Genomic DNA, 24,938 nt, shown 5'->3' with positions numbered 1-24,938 from the left:
GGAGGCTCCGCCGTGCAGCCCGTATTGTGTTCCCTGAGGCGCCTTCGGTGCCCGCTAACCTGTTCAGACCGGTTGGAAAGTGCTGCGGCCTGCGGAGCGAAGGCGGAGAGGGCTGTATTTTCGGAAGTTCTTTATCCCGAAGTTTTACTTCAGCTTTTGCACCATGGGCGATATTTTCATTGTTTCTCGGTCAGAATTTTCGCCTCGTCTGGTAATAATTGGTCGCAAAGTTTGGCCAGTATTTGAAGACCCAGTGTAGTCGGGACTGCTAAGGTTTGAAATAGTTTTAGCGGTCAGGCCCTCTGTGACACACCGCAGTGTTTCGTTAAAAACGGATAGAAAAGGAAAAGCCGTTTTTAGGAAAAAAAAAAAAATTCTTGTGTTTGAAGGGCAGGGGGTTTTTTTACAACTGATGAAGAAAATACAGGAAACTTTGTTGTTGAAGAATGAACACAAGTCTCCTTGAAGACATTGAAAAATTAAACTTCTGAGAGCAGAATTGTTTCTAGCAGTAGCCTTCTGTATACTTCTTTGGGGCCATTTTAATATGCGTTGTCTAAATCGCTCAAAATCGTTTAGAAGTCTTGGAATAAATGAAGGCTGACCGAGTTATTTTTTTTCTTTTTTTTTAATCACAACGTCTGCCCTTTGTTTAGATTGCAGCAAAAATTGGAGGAGATGCTGGCACATCAATGAATTCAAACGACTATGGTTATGGAGGACAAAAAAGACCTCTGGAGGATGGAGGTATGCACTCGTTACTGCTGCAATTACTTTTGTTGAGTATAGCCATGGTGCCAGAAATATTGGAGGTGGTTTTTTTGTTAGTGGTTTTGTTTTATTTTTTTTTCCATAGCATAACATAAAAACATTTTATTCCCTTTAGAGGTCATGACATGCTTTTGAATTTTCAGTTTAATGGGGAAATTTGTTTTAAACAATGGAGAAATTTGTTTTAAACCATTGTGCTCTAACCTGAAGTGAATGTAAGCCTGTTTTGAAATATTTTAAATGTGATTTAAATGCTGTAAAGGGGAAAATGTATGCCGGGGAGGGGGGGCAGATAAATTCCTGATTGAGAAATGCTTACACAGGTATGTCATTTAAGTCTTTTGTTGTTGTGGCGGACTGATTACAGTTTATAAATTACAATTAGAGTAGGAAGTGCTCACTCCTTAAATTTGATTGTTTCATATACTTTATTACTGCACAGTTTCAAGTAAAAGTACTAATGCATTTCATTGTAAAAGCATAGGACTTTAAAAAAAGACAGGCAAGTAATTTTTCTAGCTTGTAGACAGTTTTGCTTAGTCTAATATAAAAGCCTATGTGTGAACCCTGATAAGATCATACTTAAATCTTCTAACTTGTTGCAGCATTTGGGATTTGCCTTATAATACAGTAAAGTTTTTCTCCTGAAACGTGTGTGTCGTCTTCTGTCTCTTGCTAAGCATCCTTCAGGTTTGAACTTAACAGGGTTTGATATGTTTAATATACACACAAAATCCTGGCTAAACTGGAAAGAAATCTCTGAGCTTGTTGAATGTTCTCATAGGTCTCACAAAAGAGCAATGCCTTTTTTTCTTTAAGAGGATGGAAACTCAGTCTACAGAATGTAACTAAGGCTTTATATCAGGAGTTCTTGTGTCCTCTAATAAAGTATTTTTTTTTCTATTAATGGTGAGGTTTTTAATATACGAAAATGAGCTAATGATGCTTCAGATGATATATGTAATGTATTCTTTTTATTTTATGTGTAGATGACTCTTGGACAAGTCCGAGCAGTACAACACACTGGGAGGGAATGCCCTCTCCTTTTAAAGGCAGGAATTTTTATTTATTACCTGTGTTTAGTATGTAAACATGACATAAACTAGTGGATCTTTCTGGATTGACACAAATATTTCTTGGAATATGTGTCTGAGTTTTTGCTGCACATAAATTATGGTGGTTCATATAACCTTTATTTTGGGGTGGGAAGGAAGCATCTGAAGTCTTATCTTTTCAGATACAGGTTAATTATGCCTTTTATTCCTTTACTGTACAGAGAGGATTTGGATGGTAGTGATGTAGTTGCTTTGAATCTGCTTTTTTTTGAAGTTTTATGCTATGAAATGCTTGATATTTGGAAAGGAATTTCATATCAACATTCAGATTGAGATTGCATTGTCATGTGATACTGTTGTATTTTGAGAGGTTTGATCTAGATTTGTGGTCATTGTCAGAATTTTTTTTTGTTTAAATCATTGTTGATTTTTGTATAGATTTGATTTTTTTCTTTTTTACTATAGAAGCATCATTAGCTTGAGCAACCAACAGAGCTAAACTTTGTTCCTTGTCTTAGTTAAGTTTCAGTAAATGGGTATCTATGAGGAACCTACAGTGTGTTCTGAAAACTGCCTGTTGTTAAACGACTGAATAGATACATGGAAAAACCTAACATCTTTTCAGCTGTACTAACCAAGTGCTGAGTGTTCGTGAGATTCTTTCTTTTATTCAGATGACCAACTCCCTGAAATTGGAGGAAAAAAAAGAAAGAAAAGGAAAAAAAAGGAGAGGGGGACTAAAATACACTGGAAAGTTACAATTCACACTAAAAGGTGTAAACACGTCTCGAATTTCTTGGCAAAAAAATTTAAAAAATCTTAATTTTGCAGATCAACCAGATGCTAAGAAAGTTGCTCCTCAGAATGACTGTAAGTAATTTTTATTTTGTTGCCAAAAAAAGTTAACAAGTGTAACATTGTCAGAACAAGAATTTGAAACAGTGTTCTGGTAGGTGATACTTGAATCAGTAATATCAAAAGAATGTCTGGGAGTTTATGTCTTACTTTCTTGAAGCAGTGCCAGTCTGCTTTGTAAAACTGTCAATGATGTTAGCAACAGTTGAGAATCTTTTTAGCTGTTTTAAACCTCTTCATAACACTTCTTAAAAAAATCAACTTGGACAAAAGTTGATGCAATTAAGTTTTAATATCAAAGGAGAAGCTTAGTTGTAAATTATACTACTTGTTTGAACTTAATTTTAACGATATTTGTTTATAGCTTTTGGAAATCAGCTACCACCGATGCATCAACAACAAAGGTAAGAGTTAGACTATGTCTTATGTAGAGTTTTCCTTTTTATTGAAAGAAACCAGTTTCAAGAAGTTTTTCTTCAGAAGTGGTATCAATGCGTAAAGCAATTACTGTGTGTGATCTGTTAAAATTCAGCTTCAGCAAGTCCTAAACCAAACACTTAAAATGCATCTATATTGCTGTCTTTTTCTCTTCACAGCCTAGACTGTGCATCAGGCTTAGTAAAAGGAAAATGCATTGCTGGTTTTTACTACTTGAGTGTAGGTAGCGTAACCAGAAGTTGGTAGTAGATCTGAAGGGGAAGGAGTTGACACTATCTTGTAAATGAAAAGGAAAGCTGATGGATTGAAAAAAAAAAAAAAAATCAGACTTAGCACAACATGTTGCTCAGTCAGCTATATTTTCTACAACTTAGTAGTTTTCTCCACTCATTTCTCCCCTAAACAACCACTTCCAACTATTATTCTTATGCTTTGGCTGATTTTTGTAGATGAGATGCTGAAATTCATGTGTTTTCAGTATACTTCAATGGATATACAGGTGAAACTTAAAATGCTACGCTTTTCTGTGCCCCGCATCTGTTAATAGTAAAGAGGATGAAGGAAAACTTACATCGATTCATATTATACTTGAACTTTTTGTGGTCACTTTTGTATATTGTCAGTTTACTTAGTACTGTGCTTGCATGACGACTCTTAAAGTTAGTGGGAGGCAAGTAAGCCAGGGTGATAGTGGGGGCAGTAGCTTGCTTTATTTTAATGGGAGGATATATATAAATGTAATGCCACTTCAGTCTCTGAATGGTCATTGTCCTTTGTTTGATTTAACATTCTCTGTAGGTCTGTGATGACAGAGGAGTACAAAGTTCCAGATGGGATGGTTGGATTCAGTAAGTAGTATGGATGTGGTGTTCTGATATAGTGAGGGATGTTAGCAGATGCTGTTAATACAAATAATGTTTCTATATTTTCTTTCTTCCAAGTAATTGGCAGAGGTGGAGAGCAGATCTCACGCATACAGCAGGAGTCTGGCTGTAAAATACAGATTGCACCTGGTAACTATTTGTGGGTTTTTTCTTTGTTTATTTTGGTGGGTTTTTTTAGGTAGAAAGTTCAGAGGGCTGATCATTGCTTCTAATTGCCTGAATCTTCATTTAAGGTGTATTTTAATGTTTTGTGCTGATCACGATTATCACAGTCCAAAGAAATGCAAAATGTCATGATACACTGATTATTCTACTTCAGTGAAGTTCCAGTAGCTTTCATATTATGTTTAATTTCATAATCTCTTTCTGACTTTACACTACTGCTAAATTGGTTTTATTTTATGACCGTAGATAGTGGAGGCCTGCCTGAAAGATCGTGTATGCTAACTGGAACACCAGAGTCTGTTCAGTAAGTAAAAAAAAAAATCCATGTGTTCATATTTAACTGTGCAATAAACTTCATTTTTTTAGATCTAAATACAACATCTAGATAGTACATTTATAATACTACGTTTTTCCTCTGTTGAAGAGGCAGTCTGATGACAATTAAATATATACATAAGAAAAAAGGCCCTAAACTTGCAGTCAGATCCCTCAGCATACTTGGAATTTTAAGACAAAATATGGAACTTCAACTTTTTTAAGGCCAAATCTTGTTGTATATAATACTTATCTAACGATGCACTGATTTCAGCTTGAGAATGAGATGTGTGAATGTATGCTAAACAGAAATGTATACTGAAAAAAAACTCTTTATAAACTGGAAGATCACAGAAAATGTGGAAAATCAGTAATGTGTAAGAGTAGGAGTTACTCAAAGCCCAGCCCATCAGAATTCTTAAATATCTTGGGTATAAATTAATGTATGCCAAGCATTATGAAGATGATGTCTATGTAACACCTATCAGCAAAGTTAACTTTTGCCTTACCGTGTTCAGGGAAGAGGATCGTAGCAATGAAAATGTTTATCTTTACTGGCGCAGAGGTTATATAAAAACTTGAAGACCAACTTATCTTGGCTTTGCTCGGAAAAATTTTAAGTATAGTAGTATATTTGGTATTACTACATTTATGTTAGCTGCTTCCACTTCAAGTTTGCAGGTAAGGCCTGCAGCTACACATTGCCCTTTGTGAAAGCAGCATGGCATTCTCCTCTTATGTTGCAGCCAAGCAGGCTGTTGTTCATGAAGTCATTCCTTTATGGGAATTTTCTTTCGAATTATAGTTTATTCTGCTTGTGTATTAGAGGGAAGAGTTTTTAACTGATGTTATTACTGTAATCATGATTTTACACTCATGGCAACTGACTGACGCGTGTGGTGAATATATACTTCCTTTCGTCCGCTATTTTGGTAATAGTTACAAGTACAAATGTCCTTAGTTTGCATGCTGAATCAAGCAGCAACTATCATGGTACTTCATGTTAGAGCTAGGTTTATTTTACAGTCTGGGGGGTTTTTTGCCTTTTTATAAAACTTAACATAAAATAGATCTGCCTTAAGATTGGCTGTTTAGTAGATTAAAGAAAAATTACTGTCAAATGAGAGATTACCTGAATTACTACAGAAATTAAAGTTAGAAAAAGCTTTCTGTCTGTTGATTTATTCATTTTTTTTAATACACTAGAAAAGGTAAATTGTAACAATTTTAAATCTTTTAATTAACACGACTATTTTTAAAAATATTTTAAAGGAGGTTTCCATCTCTGGTTCTGAATTAAGGTTTGATCGATTTAACTATACTCAGGGATGATGATTGTGTTTGAAGAGGTAACTTTTACTTACATGTGTTTAGTAAAAAAACACCTTTTGTATTCTGATCCTGGGATGGTTTTAGGTCTACCACCTTATCTTACAATTAGTTTCTTAAGTTACTGTTACAGATTTACTGAGTTTGCCTCGTATTTCTTAGTGATAGTAATTATGTTTCTTCTGCAGAAACTTTGCAAATTGAAAAAAAAAAAAAAATTCCAAGCAGAATGGGTGTGGGCAAGTGATACTTGTAGGAATAAGTGTATTTATAAATGGATATATTTTTTCACAGATCAGCAAAAAGGTTACTTGATCAGATAGTTGAAAAGGGAAGACCTGCACCTGGCTTTCATCATGGTGATGGACCTGGAAATGCAGTCCAAGAAATTATGATTCCAGCAAGTAAAGCAGGATTAGTTATTGGAAAAGGTGGAGAGACAATTAAACAATTACAGGTATATATGTATTTTTTTTAAATGTGATAATATTGAATCCGGATTTGAGTGGGTATTGACCTCTCTTTTGTTCAATAGGAGCGGGCAGGTGTCAAAATGGTCATGATACAAGACGGTCCACAGAACACTGGTGCAGACAAGCCCCTTAGGATAACTGGAGACCCTTATAAAGTTCAAGTAAGGAGTCCTTCAAAATTCAGAACATTTTTTAATCTATTCTGATGTTGCAGTACCTAAATGAACTTTCATTCTTCTTTTAGCAAGCCAAGGAAATGGTGCTGGAGTTAATTCGTGATCAAGGTGGCTTTAGAGAGGTGCGCAACGAGTATGGGTCAAGAATAGGAGGAAATGAAGGGATAGACGTAAGCATGGTTGAAAAACTTGTTCACTGTATTTTGAGATGTTAACATTAAAATGTCAAGCTGGGTAATACACTGAAAGCTCTTAACCAGATTCAAAAAGCGGTTTTGGCCTGTAAGTACTACTTGATCATTGGTGAAATTATGACTTTAAATGGTGTGCAGCATTCACTTTACCAGCAGTTCTGAACAGTTTCAGCTAGCTGGATTTTTATCAAATAAACAATAAGTGTTATGGCTAAGTGTATAATGTTGTTATAGATATTGAAGTTTGACCTTTATGGAAGGGTATTTAAGTCTACCTGTTATGCAAGTCATGAGCTTCTAACTTCAGCAGAGGTGAGGCTGAAAGTTTCATCTGCTAAAATTGGCGTTTCAGGCCTGTTAAAACTTTTGTTCTTTGATTGTGAGAAGCATAATATCCACTGTAATTGCTGCCACTGTGAGCACTTGTATTGCATAGGGTGTCTTTCTTTTTGATACTTCCATACGGTATTCACTAGGCTTGTGACTCAATACTAAAAAATTCACACTTCTAAAAGCCTGAAGTGGCAGAGGGCTTGCCATAGTTTACCATTCTAATACGTGACCCTTTAATTGTGTGAATTTGGTACAAATATTTGCATCATCAACATCTTGAATTTTTTTCTCTCTCTTTAAGGTTCCAATACCACGATTTGCTGTAGGTATTGTAATTGGAAGAAATGGAGAGATGATAAAAAAGATACAGAATGATGCTGGTGTTAGGATCCAGTTTAAGCCAGGTTGGTAGTATGTCCATAAGTTTCTGTGAATTGAGTGTAAATTTATGGGTTATGTATACTGGAATAGTTTGTTTTTATTCCAGATGATGGAACAACTCCAGACAGAATAGCCCAAATCACAGGGCCTCCTGACAGATGTCAGCATGCTGCAGAAATTATTACAGATCTTCTTCGAAGCGTTCAGGTTGGGTAACATGTTGTTTACCATTTAAAATTTCCTGCCTGACTTTTGGAAAGACTTAAAATTTTAAAAATGATTGTGTAACTAAAGAAAATAATTGTGCCATTTGAATCTACTTCAAAGCTCAGTCTGAAATATGAATGCTTTTACAGTTATGGTTTTGCCAAGTGCCAGGATAATAACAATAGTACTGATTCAAAGTCTTGGCAGTTCTTAATCTGACTTGTTTTAGAGCTGCTGCTTCTGTTGTTTTTTATTAATAGCAGATATGCTGTTGGTTTTGGTTGTAATCGGTGTTTAAAAGATGATGTAAATGCTTACTGTGAGATGAGCCCCACCACTGCATTTACAGAAGACAGACAGAAATTATATGTTTGTACATGTGAAACTTCCTGCTTTCTTCTATATTCTTTTCTTCTTCCTTCTTATACAGACTTGTACAGCACAGCTTTGAAAATGTAATTTAGGTCTTCTGGAAGAGATACTACTTTATCAAAACTATCTGAGTAGTAAATCAGTTTTTTCTTAACAAATTATGTGATGTAACCAGTTGGCATTAAGAATTTGTTTGCAGTAATTTTATAGAACATGCTAATTTTTTGCTTTTTCTTTTTAGGCTGGTAACCCTGGTGGACCAGGACCTGGTGGTCGAGGAAGGGGCAGAGGCCAAGGCAACTGGAACATGGGGCCTCCTGGTGGATTACAGGAATTCAATTTTATTGTTCCCACTGGCAAAACTGGATTAATCATTGGCAAAGGCAATATATCTTATCTATATGTGTATCTGTATGTGGTTAAAAGTACCCTCAGCTTTTCTATTTGTACAAATAGCCATACTAAAGAGATGTTTCAAGAGAAGCTTTTGCAAATAGTTTGATGTACAGTAGAGCAACGTAATACTGCTAAATTCCTAATATTCTTTTCAGATTTTCCTCACAAAAACACATACTCCAATAGTTAAAAGTCAAAAACCAATCAATTTATCTAACGCTTTTTTTTTTTAAAGTGATAAGTACTGAGTTACATCGATAGTGCTTGGTAGATTCTTAGATGGTGTATCTTATAATTAACTTGCATTTGATACTACTTGATTAGCCTGGTGTTACTGCATCTGTAACTCGCTCTTCAAACTAATTTTCACATATTCCAGTGAAGAACTTTTGCAGTGGAATCCTGTAACAATTTCTTGCGTGTTTATTAAAATAATAACTTTTCAAAGAATTTAGTTTTTAAAAAAAAATTACTGTATACTTCTGAATGAAATGCTTGAATTTTCTTAATGTTTTGTTTGTAACGTGATTTCCAGGCACAACAGATAGGCTGACATAGTTCAGTTCTTGACCTGGAAAGTTGATTTTTCTTTTTTTTTTTCCTTTGTTTTTGTCTTTTTTTTAATGCCAAATGACCGGGTTTGAAAACTTTGTGCCTATTAATGATACAAGTAACTTCTCAGAATCCTATAAGAGGTGGAACTAGTTTAAAGAATTTAATGTTCTGCTTTTAGTGCGCTGCAAAAAGTATGGACTTTACAGTCTGCTCAGTTTCTGGTTTTTCTTTGTCATCTGTGCTTGCCCACTGCTTTATAGGGAGGTTAGGCTTTAAGGTTGTATTTACTGATAACCATGGGTACCAGTTGTTACTCGTGTCTAATCTTACATCTTTACATGAATGGAAAAAAACACACAATATTGTAGGAATTCTTTGCTGTCCTTTCTGAGTAACAATATTGTGGTCTTTAATTTGTAAAATAGTTAATTTTTACTAGTTTATTGCAATCAAAGTTCTATACTACACTGAAGAGGCTTTTTTAAAATTGTTAAAATGTTCTTATATGGCTCATAGGAATTAGGTGTCTTTTCACTTCTTTATCTTCAGCTTCTATGCAGTTGACTCTCCGATTTGAATCTTAGTGGTTTTGCTTTAATGTGTGTCATAAAAGCTGTATGTTGCATCGTAGGTGGTGAAACTATTAAAAGTATAAGCCAGCAGTCTGGTGCTAGAATAGAACTTCAAAGAAATCCTCCACCTAATGCGGATCCGAACATGAAGATGTTTACTATCCGTGGAACACCCCAGCAAATAGATTATGCACGACAACTTATAGAGGAAAAGATTGGAGTGAGTGTATAACTGTGTTTTGATTTACTATTATAACTAAACAGAACAGGAAGCAAGTCTCCTTTGTGGAGGTTTTTCTTCCATTTTACTTCCATTTTACTTCCAAATTACTTAATCAGGTAATAAATTGACAATAACAAATGGTAATCGGAGTTTAAAGTAATATAAACATAACTTGATGCGCTAAAAGAAGCAAAAACTCGAAATGGAAAGAAACAGTTGCTTTCTTCAATGTAATATAGTGTATTTTTAAATGATGTGTTCTTGAAGATACTCACTTTGTCCATAATGAAAAATTTGATGGCTTCAAAGATATCCTCGATATTCTTAAAACTACTAAACTATGTTTAGCTTTTCAGTATCAGTATGTTTAGGTAAAGTTTTAATCCAAGTTTACACTCTTTAATTTTACTGCACTTCTGTTTGCATGTGTATGCATGTAATCAAATTTACTACCCGTTTTTTGCACCTGATCTTACAAACAGATTTAATTAACAAGGTTGGCCAGATTTAGATGTTCTATCAGTTTATTTTAAAACACTGTTAGTCTCATTTTAGTTAGTGTGTGTTTTTAATGCAACTTGTGGACAAATCCATGTATATTTGTAAAATTCTTTATTTCCTCAAAGAACCGAAATAAATGCAGCTTTTTAGTTGCTGTTACTGCCACAGCTGCTTTTAACTCTCTTCTTCCACTAGCCATAAGCCTAATTAATCTGGAAAAGGACTGTTTTCTTTAGGGAAAATGTCTTTATTTAAAAACAGTCAAACCTTTTAGATTATATTCTTAAAGTGTTTAGATTTATGCTTCTAAATTGCTGAAAAATGGAGAACTTCAAGGTTTATTTTCATCCATGTGCTACTCTTGTTACAGGGTCCAGTAAATCCATTGGGTCCACCTGTTCCCCATGGACCCCATGGTGTTGTTCCTGGCCCACATGGACCTCCTGGGCCACCAGGTCCTGGTGCTCCCATGGGACCATATAACCCAGCTCCTTATAATCCAGGCCCTCCTGGCCCTGCACCTCAGTAAGTACTGCTTCAGCTAGCTTCTGTCTTTTGTAGGGTGACCATGGGGCTGGCTTTCACTGTTACGTGTATGACTTGATCTTTTATAGTGGTCCTCCAGCTCCGTATGCTCCACAAGGATGGGGAAATGCTTATCCGCACTGGCAGCCACCAAACCCACCAGATCCAGGTAAGAAGTGTCACAGTTGTACTGTAGTGTGGATATACTTTGAGTATCCATTTTGTCCTTACAAGTATATACATTTCACAATTCATTTGTGTTACACTGCTAAATCTGAAAAAGCTCCTATTCTTCAGGCTTTTCTCTGCTGATTGTCAGTTTACATGGGTTTTACACTTCCCACATGTTGCTTGTGAGATGTTAAAATTCAGTTGTTACAGTTGGAATATGCTGCTTTACTGAACGTTATTGATACTGCATTCCAATTTATGATACTTTTTTCAAGACTCTTAGTTAACTGATTCTGTGCAGATCAGTTCGTTTTTCTTAGAATGGATGTTTTTTACCTAAAGTCTATTAATGAGGATGTTTTCTCTCTCTAATAGTCTGATTTGTATTTTATTTTAAACGGTGTCCCTTACAATCTCACTCATCCTGACTTTGTATGGTTTATCCTATATTTCTAGCTTTTGTTGGCCTATATGAGGATTGCTTCTCAGAGTCTTGATACAAATGTATTTTGTTCAGTCCTTTTTGAGGGACAAAACTTTGGTTGAACTGCTTTTAATACAGTAAAACTAGTTAGGATTGTGTGTTTTGAGCTTTTGCTTATAATAGTTTTGTATTTTCTTCTGAAACTCGTATTTGTAGAATCTGTTTCTGTTTATCTTTGTCAAGATCGGGAGTTTTTACTTAATTACATCTTCCCGAAGTTGTAGTATCCTGCTTTTGTTTAAGTTACATCCTTTGGTTGGATTAGAGCGTATGGGGAAACGGAACTGCAGTCACAGAAGGCATGGTAAGGCTAGATGCTTGAGTCACTTGTACCTCATTTGTTTGAGGCAGAGCTTCTTCAGAACTTCAGCGGAAAGATCTCAATTTTATTTTTGTTATAAATAGAATAAATATTTTCTGTTAGCCACTGGTCCTGACACAAGTTCCATTAGTGAAAAAGGGGAGGGCTTTGGAGGATGTTACAATCTACAGAGTTCTGTTCACGTTCAGATCTTTTATATACCCTTTCTTGGCAAAGAACCATCTCTGGTTTCAGTTCCCAAACTTTCATAAAAGGTAGCTCTGCATGCATTCAATTTAGTATTTAAAAACGCCTATTGTCATTATGTAAAAGTAGAGTGATTCAAATTGACTTGAAGTCTCAGCATACCAAAAGCGTAATTTAATCCAAAATCACTGCCAAAATGTTACAACCTTTTTCATACCACCTTTTCATTTTCTTACAAAGTAATTTATCTATGTAAAGATCTGTAAGAAAAATGGCAAATACCTTGATGTCATCTTGATGATTTTATAACCATTTTTTGGATAAATACTCCTCTTAAAAATCTAATGATGTTTTCCTGTGTGCAGTTGAAGTTGCTGTTTCTTTTGACTAGCATTTATTTGGATGAGTTTTGTACAGTTTTCCACTTAGTTGCTCATTTCAGTGTAACAAATGGGTTATTTTAGTATGTTTTTTTCAGAGGTGCTTTCTCCAGAGCCATACTTGCCTCTTGTAACTAGCTCCATTTCATGTGACTACAGTCAGATTTCTTTGGAAATTTAATGAATCCTGCTCTGTGTTCTTCTATTCTAGAGAAGTAGCTACTTAAGGGGAAGGGGGGGACACCGAGCAGTGGCTTATTTGGTATTTGCAGGTAACCTTAGAATATAGTACATGTTAGTTTAAATCCAGTATTGTTGATGGAAGCAGGGTAATTTAAAAAGGAAACAGCGTGTTAGCAATATTTTCTGTATGTTGATACTACTGTGTGCATTTTAAGTGGTTATATCTGACATGCTAAATGAAATACTGCAAGAAATTCGTTGTGTTGTGGATTTCTTCTCCCTGGATGCCACCTTCAGCAGATTTCTTCTTTTCTGTTAGTCACTGCCTTACCTATTTTGTGTTTGGGTGGGAATGTACTTCCATTCACATGAGTAGTTACTCTAAAGTATCAGCTGGGTCTATGTCCTTACGCAAAGTTCTCTCCTCAGTTGGATGCATTTATTTGCAGATATTTTAATTCTTTAAGGATGCAAATAATGTTAAAGGGTGCTGGTTGTGTTATAGAACGTTATGTTCTCGAACAGTTGATTTGCAGTTTTTGTGAGTTGCCAATCTGGTAATGTAATCAATCTCTGTGATTCAGCAAGAATAAGCCATTCCTAAAGGCTATGTGTGAAAAACAGAGAAATAAAGCTGTAGGAAGCAGCATCGTTGGCCCAACTAGATGTAGTAAAAAATACGGGAAGCATGGAGATAGCAGCAGAAGATGAAAATGTTGCTATTATGTGTTATACTAAAAAGCTGTAAGTAAACGATGCTTTATAGCCATGTATGGGGATTCAGGCTCTTAAAATGCTGCGTGTTTCTGTATTTTTACCTTAAAGTTTAACTGACAAGCATTGCAAATACCTAGTAAGATATGCATTCTTTTGTTCCAGAAGTACGTATTTGGCATGCCTCCTCCACCTGTGCCAGTGTCATTAGTATGAGGTTTATAACAAAAGTAAAACTACTGAAATTGGTGCTAGAATGATGCATTGTTGCTACCACTTAGTAACATGACTGTTTAAATAAACCTGAAAATTTGTTTCTGTTTATCACATTTAAAAATTAATAAATGGTGTTGTAGTAGTAAGGGTTCTAAAATGATTTTATCTCATCAGTCCTGTGACGTATACTTTGCACAATACACTTGTCTGAAACTTGATCAAAAGTTTGTGCTAGAAAGGAAAGATACTTACAGGATGTACATGGTTATTTGGTTTAGATGGATATTTTCCTTGGAGGAAAATATGAGTGTTTGGGACAAGATTGATTGAGGACAGTGTTCTGTTTATACTACTTTTATAAATGCTTATGTTTTGTTTTCATAGGTAAGCCAGGAACAGATCCAAATTCAGCAGCGTGGGCAGCTTATTATGCTCACTACTATCAGCAGCAAGCACAGCCACCACCTGCAGCCCCTCCTGGTGGACCAGCTACAACCCAAACTAATGGACAAGGTAGCTGTTTAGTAAAACGGATAAATTTCTCATTGCCCCATTATTTTTGATTGTTGTCTTCATATATTGGGTAAATTTATTGTAAAGTAGCTGGTTTTCTTGGAAAGCTATTGCTTACAGCCTTCAACATTGCTTTTCTTAATTTCAGTAGTAATAAGGGCAGTGTGTTTATCTTGTATTATACTCAAAAGAGAATTTTGCTGCAACTTGGGCTGACTTAAGGTCTATATAGTGCAGTCAACCATAAGTAAAAGTGGAATGAGGCAAACTGTTGATTGTCATTTGCTTAAACAGTTGCATCACTTCCAGTGCTTTTAGGACAATTACGATTGTAGTATTTAGTTGTATTAGTATAATTGTTGTGCCAGGATAAGACTTACCACTTAATTTTTGGTAGTGTTTTGTACTGTGGGTGGTGTGCATTTCCTGAATCTTGAAAACATGCTAAACACTTTAAATATTTCTTTGTTTCTTTGTGGTGTCTTTCACTAATAGTTTATATTTGTATTAGCTTGTACCGCTTAAGTTTATAGTGTCAGATTTGAGTGATGTTATGTGGGATTGTTACTGAAAAATTCAGTTGCTTATTTGTAAATCGTTCTATGTATGAAACAAAACCTAGTAGTTTTATTTTGACTATTTGTGATGTAATTCAGGAGATCAGCCAAATCCAGCACCAGCAGGGCAGGTTGACTATACCAAGGCCTGGGAGGAGTACTACAAAAAAATGGGTATGTGAGCAGGTGTTTTTCTGTTGTTGCATAGTGGAATGTTTTAGGAAACTTGCCTATGTAATTTGATGAGACTTTTTTTTTTTTTACTCCAGAAAAATAAAAATGCATAATCTGCATGACTTCTGAACCATATACTTGCTAATGACCTTGAACCATGCAGGAAAACAGACTTAAAAATTTGTGTTGTGTTTAAGGCATTTACTTCTACTCATGCTCGTAATGAGCTTTGCAAAAATACTTCATACCTAATGAGATGTCTATATTCGATCATTGGGAAACAACATCTTTTAAATACTTCAATCTGAGTATTTTTAAGTATAATTTTAAAGTATATTTTGTAAGTTTTGGAGTTCGACTTCGATCTGCTTTATGAAGCTGTTGTTTTTCTTGGTAGTTGTTTCCTAATGCTCTTAAGATTACAGATTATTTTTTTTTCCCTTTAACTTACTTTCTGTATTCCAGGTTCTTAAAGCATCATAACTAGCTTTCATTTATGTCATGCCCTTTTTTTTAAATAGTATTTGCTTTCCAGCTCTTAAGAGCTGTGTTTAAACTGCAAGTTATATGTCGTTGCTAACTTTTTCAAAATATTTTGCTTGAGCTAACTTCACAAGCCGATACATTGCAGTTTTATAAGTTGATGATTTCATCATTTACTGAGTAAGGAAAGAATGTGTGGTCTTGATGCATTGGCAGAAGGTGCTGTTACCTTTCAAATCATGTTAATGTCTTGCAGGTCAGTGTTTTGTCTACGATGTCCTCCAATGGATATTGTAGTTGATGCAGATTTGTATGCTGAGGACTAGTGGGGTTTGCGAATGCCCATGCTTTCTCTGATATCTCTATTTGACCAGACATATAGCAGCATCTAGTTTGGATTTTTTTGTTTGTTTCAGTGGGAGGGTTTGAGTTTTTTGCCCTCTTCGAACTGCACCCCATGTTCTCATGAAATATTAAAAAGCATTTGGAGTTAATCTTAATAGCATGTTTAATTCCTCTTACCAACCTTCTACTGGGTTGATCTCAAATTAGTTGCAAGACGTAACTACCTTTATTCTTCTTTATTTTGGCACAGCATAAGTGATGAAATAGAAAATGCATACTGATGATTTACTTCAAGAATTTTGTATCAGACTAAGAAAATTGCAACACAACTCCCAAACATATGATTTTTAAGATGTAATGGGCCTTTCCATTCTTCCTCTTCCTGTTTCATTTAACTACTGTTTTTCAATTTATTGTCTCTGTTAGTTCAGCTCACGCTCTTCAATGCAAAGTTGTGGGCTTTTTTTGCTGCCTTTTTAAGAATAATGTAATTTGTTGGCAGGGGCTCTGCAATCTTTCTAATTTGCTGTATCTGGTAAACAAAGTCTGGGTTGCACTGATCTTGCATTTGCTGTAGTTAAATAATAGCTAGTTATGAGGTGTTGGGATAGAGTTTCTGGGAGCAAGTCCAAAGAGGAGTGTGAACCCAAAAAAGATAGACACTGGAAGATGTAAAAATAGCTCTTAAAATGCAAAATGAAAAAAATCCCAAGACAATGATGAAGTAAGAGAAAAGAAAAACAGAAGGGCAGTTCTGATCTTCCTTTCTTTTTCTAGTTCGAATTGATTTATTTGCCTGAAGGAGAGCTCTTGATGTCTGAACTTGTATAACTTGACTGTGTAAATCATGAGAACTTTTTGCTTCTTGAGCATGTTGAAAATCTTGATGTGGAAGATACCATTTCTCTTAAGATCCACTTAGAAAAGAGGAAGAACTGACCAAGTGAGGTTGAAGGGCAGAGAATTCACCTAGAGTTGATTTAGTGCTAAATGGAGGTGGTTTTTCCCACCTCCTTAACCAGGTTAAGAAGTAGTAGATTTGATGAACAGCAAGGTTGTCCATCAGCAAGTTTATGTGGTCTCTGGGCTCTCAAATACAGCTACTACTGTTTGTGCTTCGGACAGTACTGTAATGCTTCTCTCCCAATTAACTTGTGCAAAAGGGGGAAGGTAGGAGTTGCAGGTCAGTCACCCTTCGACTCTTCTTTCAGATATTTCACAGCACAGATAGTTACACAAGCAACTGTTCTGGAGAACTGAAGTGAAACTTGGGACTTGTTGAGCCCAAGCAGTTGCATTTTTGCTGCTGAAGAAAACTACTTTGATAATCCATGTGGCAAGCTTATGAAGGTGACAGTACTGAGCTGAACAAGTTGGATGTGATACTGCAATTGGTGCTCTGGATTTTCTCATACTTTTAGCAAAGTATGAGTGATCTGAAAACTCTAAAGCATTCCTGAATATTCCCATCAAAACCATACTACTGTTTTCCAAAGCGGCTTCCTACTGGTGCGATAAGACTCTGCTAACCACAGAGAACACATTCCTATTTTTTTTCAGTGTGTAGAACAGTGACTTGAAAATAACCTGTTTTCCCACTCACAACTATGGTGGCAAAGTCTATCTCTTTTTTCAGACTCTTGTTTCGGTCAGGGCCTATTGCTTTGAGTAGCAAATACAATTAAAAGTAAGATTGAAAACTAGTAAAATTACTCATGCACACTGGTAAGTTACTCTATGTGGATCGTGTAGGTGACTCAGACTATCTATTTGCTTGGTACCCTACTTCATAAATTCAGAAAATCTGTTTTAAGTTTTCCTTGAGTATTACCAGGTAACAAGACAGTAGTTTAGCTTTTGAAGACATATAGATGCTGTTATCTTGAATTGGAGGCATAGTATTTTTTTCCCTACAAGAGCTGAAATAAAGATTTGCGTAACTGGGCCCTAAAAATCTCCCAAGGATAATGGTTCCCTCTAAACATGAAGTCATAGTTTAGTAAATTATCTATATGTCACCACAGGAGTTTGTAAATTTATCATTTAAATTCATTCTGATGTATTGTGGGCTTGATTTGTGGTTAAGGGATTCCGTAATAAAATAGTGGAACTGTTCTTTAATGATTCCTCAGCATTGTAGTGAGAAAGAGGACAAACAACAGCTTTCTCTTACTAGAATCGCCCTTGATGGTTTGAGTAGTGGAAGAACTGTAGAATCATCTGGCATTTTCTTTCTTATCCTTCCTTAATGTGGAGGTATTCTGTGTTTCTTGTATTTCCTTTGTATGTAGTTTATCAGTCTTGTTTGTTAGTGTTACAGTTGAATCTGGATGTTAATAAGCATGTACTGTTTCAGTGCAGTTCTTCTGTACACTGAAAGGAAGTTTTGACTAAACTGGTGAATTCTATGTGTAAGTTCAGAACTACTTGCTGTACTTAGCAGGGGAATGATGCAGCTAAAATACTTTGTATTTTTTCTAACCCATTTCAGGACAGAAGTCCACTTTGGCATCTTTGAGTAGATGTTAAACTTCCTATATTTGGTCTATTTTTTGAATTTCAGCACTGCCTTGGGATAGCTGGCTGAATGTCAGAACATTCTTGGGTCATAATGCAGAAAAAATGCCTTAACTTTGACATTCAGCTGTGCTGACAGCTATGACATAGCTAAATAATTTGTAAGTAGAACTATTATCTCGTAAATTAATAGTGAACTTTCAAAAAGTATCCTGGGATGATTTGTAACCATATTAAGGATAATTTTGGTTAAAATAATTTGGTTAAAATAATTGATCAGAAGTGTAAATTGTAAGTTGTGGTAAATTATAAGTATAAATTGTAAAATGTGATTTCAGCTCTTAAGATTTGAATAGATTTAAGTAAGTTTTTCTAGGAAAATAATTGCTTTACTGAATAACCCACAAAGTGGAGAGGTTTTTTTTAATATATCTACAGTGTAAGTGGAAAAACTCTGTAAGTTGTATAGAAGGTTGGAAAATAAGATAAAGTCAATCTAAGTGGATTACAAAATGTAATATTGCCTGTTGACCTGTATTTTAATTTAAATGCTATCAGTTTTTCATGTCAGTTTAGGTCAGCAGGCTTTAAAGACTTTTGCTCTGGGACATGATTCAAGAGGGAAAAAACTGTCCTCATGGTTCTTCAATTTTGCTTTACATTGGAATCATTACATTAAAATAATAGAATGAGTGGTTAGGTAAAACAAAGCAACCACAAGATTATTCAAAAGCCTTGGAGGAATATTGCAAGAAGCTAGGTGACATTTGTTAGGCAGTGATATTTTGAAATTTTCTGTTGCAACAACAAAGCTATATAATTTTAATTACTTGTAGGTCAAGCAGTTCCCGCCCCTGCTGGGGCTCCGCCAGGTGGTCAGCCAGATTACAGTGCAGCATGGGCTGAGTACTACAGGCAACAGGCAGCATATTACGCCCAGACAAGTCCACAGGGAATGCCACAACATCCTCCAGCACCACAGGTATAAAGTTTAAGTGTTTTTTGGCTGGCTTCCGTTTCGGTGGTGTTAGATATTTTTTTGCATGTCTCCTGCTTTGTTACCTGTGGAGTATGCATCTTTTTTTCTAGCGAAATAACTATCAGAATAATTAATAGGTGACTTTGTTTACCTGATAACTTGAGTGCTGTATCTATCCATATGTTTGGTGATTATGTGTTGGTTTTTTTTTTTTAAAAAAAAAAAAAAGAAAAACTTTCTCCTCCCAGGGTTTTGAAAACCATGCAAGAAGCCACCACCATGTACATTAACCAATTTTTCTTTCTTAAAGGCTTCACTCCTGAGTTAGCTCGATTTAAAGGATTTTCTTTAACTTTTTGTGTATCTCTTATGTATCTCTTCTGCACAGGGCCAATAATAAGAAGTGGACAATACAGTATTTGCTTCATTGTGTGGGGGAAAAAACCTTTGTTAAATGTATGGATGCAGACGCCTTGATGAAGATCTTAATTTTGTTTGGTTAAAAAAATAGTGTTTTTGAAAATGTACAAAATATCTATCACTACTGATAGGAGGTAATATTTCTGTGTAGAAATGAAAAATGGTTTGTTTTTAGTATTAGTGTAGATGTACACATTCCAGCAAATGTATTTGCAATTATGTGGTCAATGCTTTGTGATATAAATGTACTTTTTCAATGTATACTTTATCACTTTTAAAATGCCTGTTTTGTGCTTTACAATAAATAATATGAAACCTCCTGTGTCGGTAAGTTGGATATGTGGGTATGTAAAGAATTATAGGATTGATTTGCAACGCTGAATCAAGGTACCTGTACACAAATGAGATTTTTTTTTTTCCCCTCCATGAAACCTCGTTGAGTTTAAAAACTTGTCGTTAGCATGTTTTTCCCCTCTTGCAGAATAGTTATAGATGGAGGATCTCTTTAATTCATTGTATTTTGCTGCCTAGCACCAGTAATCTTGATACCTTAATTTTCTTTCTATTTGATTAAAAGTGCATGTGTTTAAGAAGGTGATCTTTTGGCATACTTCCATTGCATTAACAGTGAAATTTCCTTTTATACATGACCACTGTTTCAGACCTGTGCAGCTGCTATAACAGATAACTTTTGTTCTTAATTGAATACTTCAAAGCTGTTCCTGCATAACTTTTATGGATTTTTTCAGACTAGTTATAAAACTTGTTTGAAGTGTAATGTGCTTAAGCCTTCAGTTTAAAGTAGTCCACTTCAAAATTCAGTGTAGAAAAGTCAATGTGGTATGCATAGTAGTTACAAAAATTGCATCTGTCCTGAAAACGCTGTTTTGTTCAAGTGGTGGGGAGTGGTTGAGAACTTCCTGCAGAGCAGATAACTTGTGTTTTTGTAAATAGTCAAGTATTTGAATCAATTGATTATTTTTCTTATATATACTTGAAACTTCTTATTGCTCTAATGCTCATACTAAAAATCTGATTCTCTTGAAATCCTATGTTTGCTCTTTGCATATTTATTGGCTCTTTGCATATATTAGACTACATGCAATACAGTCTGTCTTGCCATTGTCTGTTGAAGTGCAGGTTTGATCCAGCCAGTATAGAACTAGCTCTATAGGGGTGAGGAGGACTGTGCTGTGTATCATCCTTGATTGTTCCTTCAAGGAGCATTGCACTGTAAGTACATCAGAATGACAAATTGATGAACTGCAACAGTATCTTTTTGTCAATGTTCCACATAATGAAAATGCCATACCTGTGTGACTATTATGTTGGAATACAGTGCTGATATCTTAGGAAATCATAATTGCTTCTTAATTCAGAAACATAGGTTTGCATATATATATGTATACATACATATAATATGAGCTTTGTGGGTAAGTATTCCTGAAACGTTTAGCAATAGCTAAAGAAAATCATGTTTCTGTTTATCTGAGTAATAGTTTTTTTCATTAGTACTCCTGAGACAGCTGTATCATTCAGTGTTTTAAAGTATGCATATCGTAATATTGAAGTCTTTGGAACCACTTGTTAGACAGAAGTTGTCTTTGTCTTCAGATAGTTTGCAGATATGTAGTGATGTAGGTATGTTTTAAATAATTCTATAACTGTTACTTGCTTTATCTTTTGGAACACCGTATTGTTGCTTTGAGAATAAATTTTTTTAGGGTGGCTGCACAGAGAAGTAAAAGTTAAGGCTTGAAAACTGAAGTAGTTTATTCAGGTAATTAGCAATGTATGTATTGTGCTGTTAGAAATAGAAGGAATTCTTTTTATCCCTTTTAAAATTAGGAATTATTCTGATAGCTTAAAAAAAGGCTAGGATAGTATTTGCAATTTTTAGTGTAGGGTATGAAGTTTAATAGTTCAGATATTTTGCATGGTATTTTGTAGATAACCTTATAGAATGGTGCATTTGTTATGTACTAAACTGAGCAAAATTAAATTCACTGGATTCTTTATCATTCACAAAATGGAGGCTGTTGATTTTGATTCATTTAAGGTATAAAATCTTTATTAATTGCAAACAGTGCAATTATTTATACTTCACAGTGCCTTCCCAGACCTTCCACCTTAGGTTCTGCTGCAAAAAAGCAACAGGTAAGCACAACCTAAGGAAGTATATAAAATAATATATTTCAGTACATTAATGTTGTCCCTGTGAGATCTTTGTGGTTGTGTATTGAAAAGCAATCTGCTGCTTCCCCAAATGCATTGTTACTCACGGTTCCATTTCAGTGGAAAGTCTTTTTAAGTTTTTAAACAACTGTTTATATTTCTAGGTAAATATGTATCTTTTTTCTTTTTCTTTTTTTTTAAGAAAAGATGAGTAGATTGCAGTAATTAAACTTGATCAAAATAAGTAATTTTTGTTATTTTTCATCAAGTAGCTAATTGTTGCAATTAAAGAATCAAAACCTTTAAAATATGCAGGAATTACTTTGGTTAGAAATGTCAACAGCCTTCACAAATGTTCTTTATAATAGGGCACTATTCCCATTTAAACCTATAAGACCTAAATATAAAGAATATGACTTCTTGTTATCACTGATTTTGATAACTTGTCTTACAGTTATAGTGTGTTAGTGGAATTTTTAGATAACTTAGTTTGCTTATTCATACTTGACATGGTAGGAAAACAGATTCTGGCATTTCAGAGCTTAGTATGTTTTAACTGAAAAAGCATGTGCACCAATTAAATGTTAACAGTACAGCAAGTAATATTTATCTATATAGCAGTCAGTGTATCCCATTTCTTGATACTTTAACTGAATTGCTGTGTATTTTGATAGTTTAAAATGTTTGTATGTCTTATAGATGGTCTGGTACAGGTTTTTGTTTCTGGTTTTGGGGTTTTTTGTTGGTTTTCGGGGTTTTTTTAGCTTAACGTAAAGCAGCATCTATTTGGTTTTTTGTTGATTATTCTGTTTCTAAAATGTGCTGCTCCTCTTTCAAAAGTCCTGCTTATCTGTACATCAAAGAAAAATATTCAAAAATACTGCCTTCATTTTCACACACAGTGCTGAAGATGCTGCAAGCACCAAATCATAGCTCATAGAATCAGGTCCTGAGATAGTTACTACCAGTAAAGAGGAATCCTTTGAGTGTATGCCATTGGTGAGCCGATGAGCATGGACCATAGAAGGGCTCCATGTAGAAGGTAAAATTGGCAAAAACATAACAGATTTGAAATGTATCCCATACATAATGGTGTAGGGTATATTTTTTGTTTTGATCACTTTTCATTCTTTAAAGTATTATTTGTTTGACCATAAATGTTCCATAATCTGTTAAGTTTTTTAAACTGTGATTTAGTAATATAAACCATCTATTTTAATTTACATTCTTATAAACAGCCAAGCTTAGATATATTGAATTTTTGAACTAAATTAATAGCTGTGCTTCAGTTTCTCTAGCCACTTAATATTTCATCTGTAGTTTAATATGTAACTTCATTTTTGGTATGAGAAAAGGTTAGGTATGTACCGTTTGGATTTTGATACTGTGAATTTAGTGTTGGGGCAAGTCATTTGTTCACTTCCTTTTACATGATACTTTTTTCTTCAGCTGTTGTTCCTAAAATATCTTGAACAGTCTTTCAACTGTAAATTTAGACAGTGGGAGGAGATAGAGAAGAAAAAGCCAGTTTATTGGAATGTTGCTAGTGTGTGGAAGAGGAGATGTTCTCGTGCATAGCATTTGAGATGTATTGACTTCCAGCTTTCTCACTGCTGAGCTTACAGGCATGCTATTTTGTGCTATGCATAGTGTTTATTCTTCAACTCATTCTCCAAACTCATAATTCTTGGGAGAACAGAAAATAGATTATTGGAATTATCCTGACCCCAAGAGATAACTGGACTTCCTTAGAAATGTAATGAACTTGTCCAAAAGGTGTCTTTAAATGTTTCCTGCTTTTTCTGTCCCCGCCTTAGAGTCCCACAAATTAAGTAGAATGTGAAGAGTATGAAAAGTTTAAAAAGGAAGCATGATGTTCAAAGTAGGAAAAGCATTTTTCGTATCACTTTCTGCAGCCTATACTTTAATAGGACATGAAATGTCAGGTGGACAGTCTTCACTCTAGCTTGATCGTAAGTCATCTAAGTTGTCCAGGCAGACAGGCTCATTATTCACTTGCACAGCCTATTTGGAAGTATTTCATCTTTTTGCTAGTGATATTTTATTGGATGATAGAAACTGTTTCTCCCCTGTTCTCTTCCAAAGTAATTTTTAAGTTTTCCATTGCATGCTAAAAGCTATTTATTTTGCTTTTTTCTGGAAGTGGGGGGAGGAAGGGAGGACTGGGCTTTTCAGAAAGCATACAATTGACAGGATTCCCTCTTCCCTAGTAATAGCTTATAAAACTCTTGTGTATGCACAAGTATTTCTCTTGCGTGCATGTGAATTGCCTTTTCGTCCTGAGAAAAGTGTTCTCTGCAGAAACTACCCGTGTGTAAAAAGAAGATTGGCTTTAAAAGGCAACTGTGATGGGAACAGTGTCTTAGGGAGATGCAGCTTGGACTTGAGGTAAATTGAATGCTTTACAAAAATGTGGTTTTGAGCTTGCATTGACATTGTATGTAATATGGGTACACGTTAAATGTATAATGTTTTTTGTATGGTTTTTCTCAATAAATGTAAACTGATGGATAATAATAGCAATGTTTTTGTCTTTTTTATGCTCCTATCCGTGCCTTCGTTAGTTTGAAATAACAGCTTCAGAGGAAAGATATTGCAGCAACTAGTATTTCTGTGAATGAACTTCACCCACATGAAATGAAGTAAAATGTTTTTACATGGCTGTTAGGATAAATATTCATTCAAAACACGCAGCTTATTACCATTTTTTTTTCAAGATGCTTCTGAATTTGTAACTTATTTTATTGAGGCTAAAGAGTGACTTTTAATAGGTAACTGTACAAAGAGCAGTCAGCAGATTTAACCACAGGAAAATTTCTTTTTGAAATGATTGCATAAATCTAATTTGCTGTAGCTTACCTTGTCCTTAATGTTAAGGCTTATACACCTGTTCTTTAATTTAAAATATGACTATTGTTTGTAAAATTACTCCTACAGAAGCTGAACAATTCAGATGGTGTTAGCACAATGATGTTAGTGTTGATGACAGGAGGTCTTAGAGAAGAACAGCACAGTAGCCTTAAGAAGACAATGTTTAAAGATGCAGCAATAAATTTATTACATTGAGAGAAAAAAGATTGAGAAGTTAGGCAGTTCCTGAACATATTTTTCTGAAAGCTTGCTTCCTTATCAACTGAAAATACAAGCCTACCATAGCTGTCACCAATTGCTCCTGTATCATTTAAGCAATGAAAACATCAGAAGTTTTACAAGCAAATGTTGGTGCTATAAAGACGACTACAAGCCTTACTGAGATTGTTTTACTTTTGGATTATCAACTGCATAGGTTGATAAGAGCGTAAGAGTTTAAATGCAAGCCCATTCTCAAACAAAAGAACTAATGTTCTTTGAAATAAAACAACAAAAGTGAGCAGTTAT

At 34.9% G+C, this 24,938-nt stretch overlaps 1 protein-coding gene across 1 annotated transcript; it reads left to right on the top strand.

Annotated features, from left to right (window-relative positions):
* Window positions 1–163: 163 nt before the first annotated feature.
* On the top strand, window positions 164–19,692 carry FUBP1 (far upstream element (FUSE) binding protein 1). Its single transcript, XM_009701843.1, has 20 exons — window positions 164–211; window positions 657–747; window positions 2,658–2,696; window positions 3,046–3,085; window positions 3,918–3,967; window positions 4,061–4,132; window positions 4,415–4,472; window positions 6,107–6,269; window positions 6,348–6,446; window positions 6,530–6,583; window positions 7,290–7,392; window positions 7,476–7,576; window positions 8,190–8,331; window positions 9,531–9,691; window positions 10,566–10,720; window positions 10,810–10,889; window positions 13,761–13,889; window positions 14,546–14,620; window positions 18,802–18,947; window positions 19,333–19,692. The coding sequence occupies exons 1-20, from the start codon at window positions 164–166 to the stop codon at window positions 19,339–19,341; spliced, it is 1,815 nt and encodes a 604-aa protein (XP_009700145.1). The 3' UTR covers window positions 19,342–19,692.
* Window positions 19,693–24,938: the final 5,246 nt, after the last annotated feature.

The sequence above is a fragment of the Cariama cristata genome, unplaced genomic scaffold, assembly GCF_000690535.1.
Source record: "Cariama cristata isolate BGI_N322 unplaced genomic scaffold, ASM69053v1 scaffold40276, whole genome shotgun sequence".
In the NCBI taxonomy this organism is placed as follows: domain Eukaryota; kingdom Metazoa; phylum Chordata; class Aves; order Cariamiformes; family Cariamidae; genus Cariama; species Cariama cristata.
This window is presented reverse-complemented; position numbering and strand designations above follow the sequence as displayed.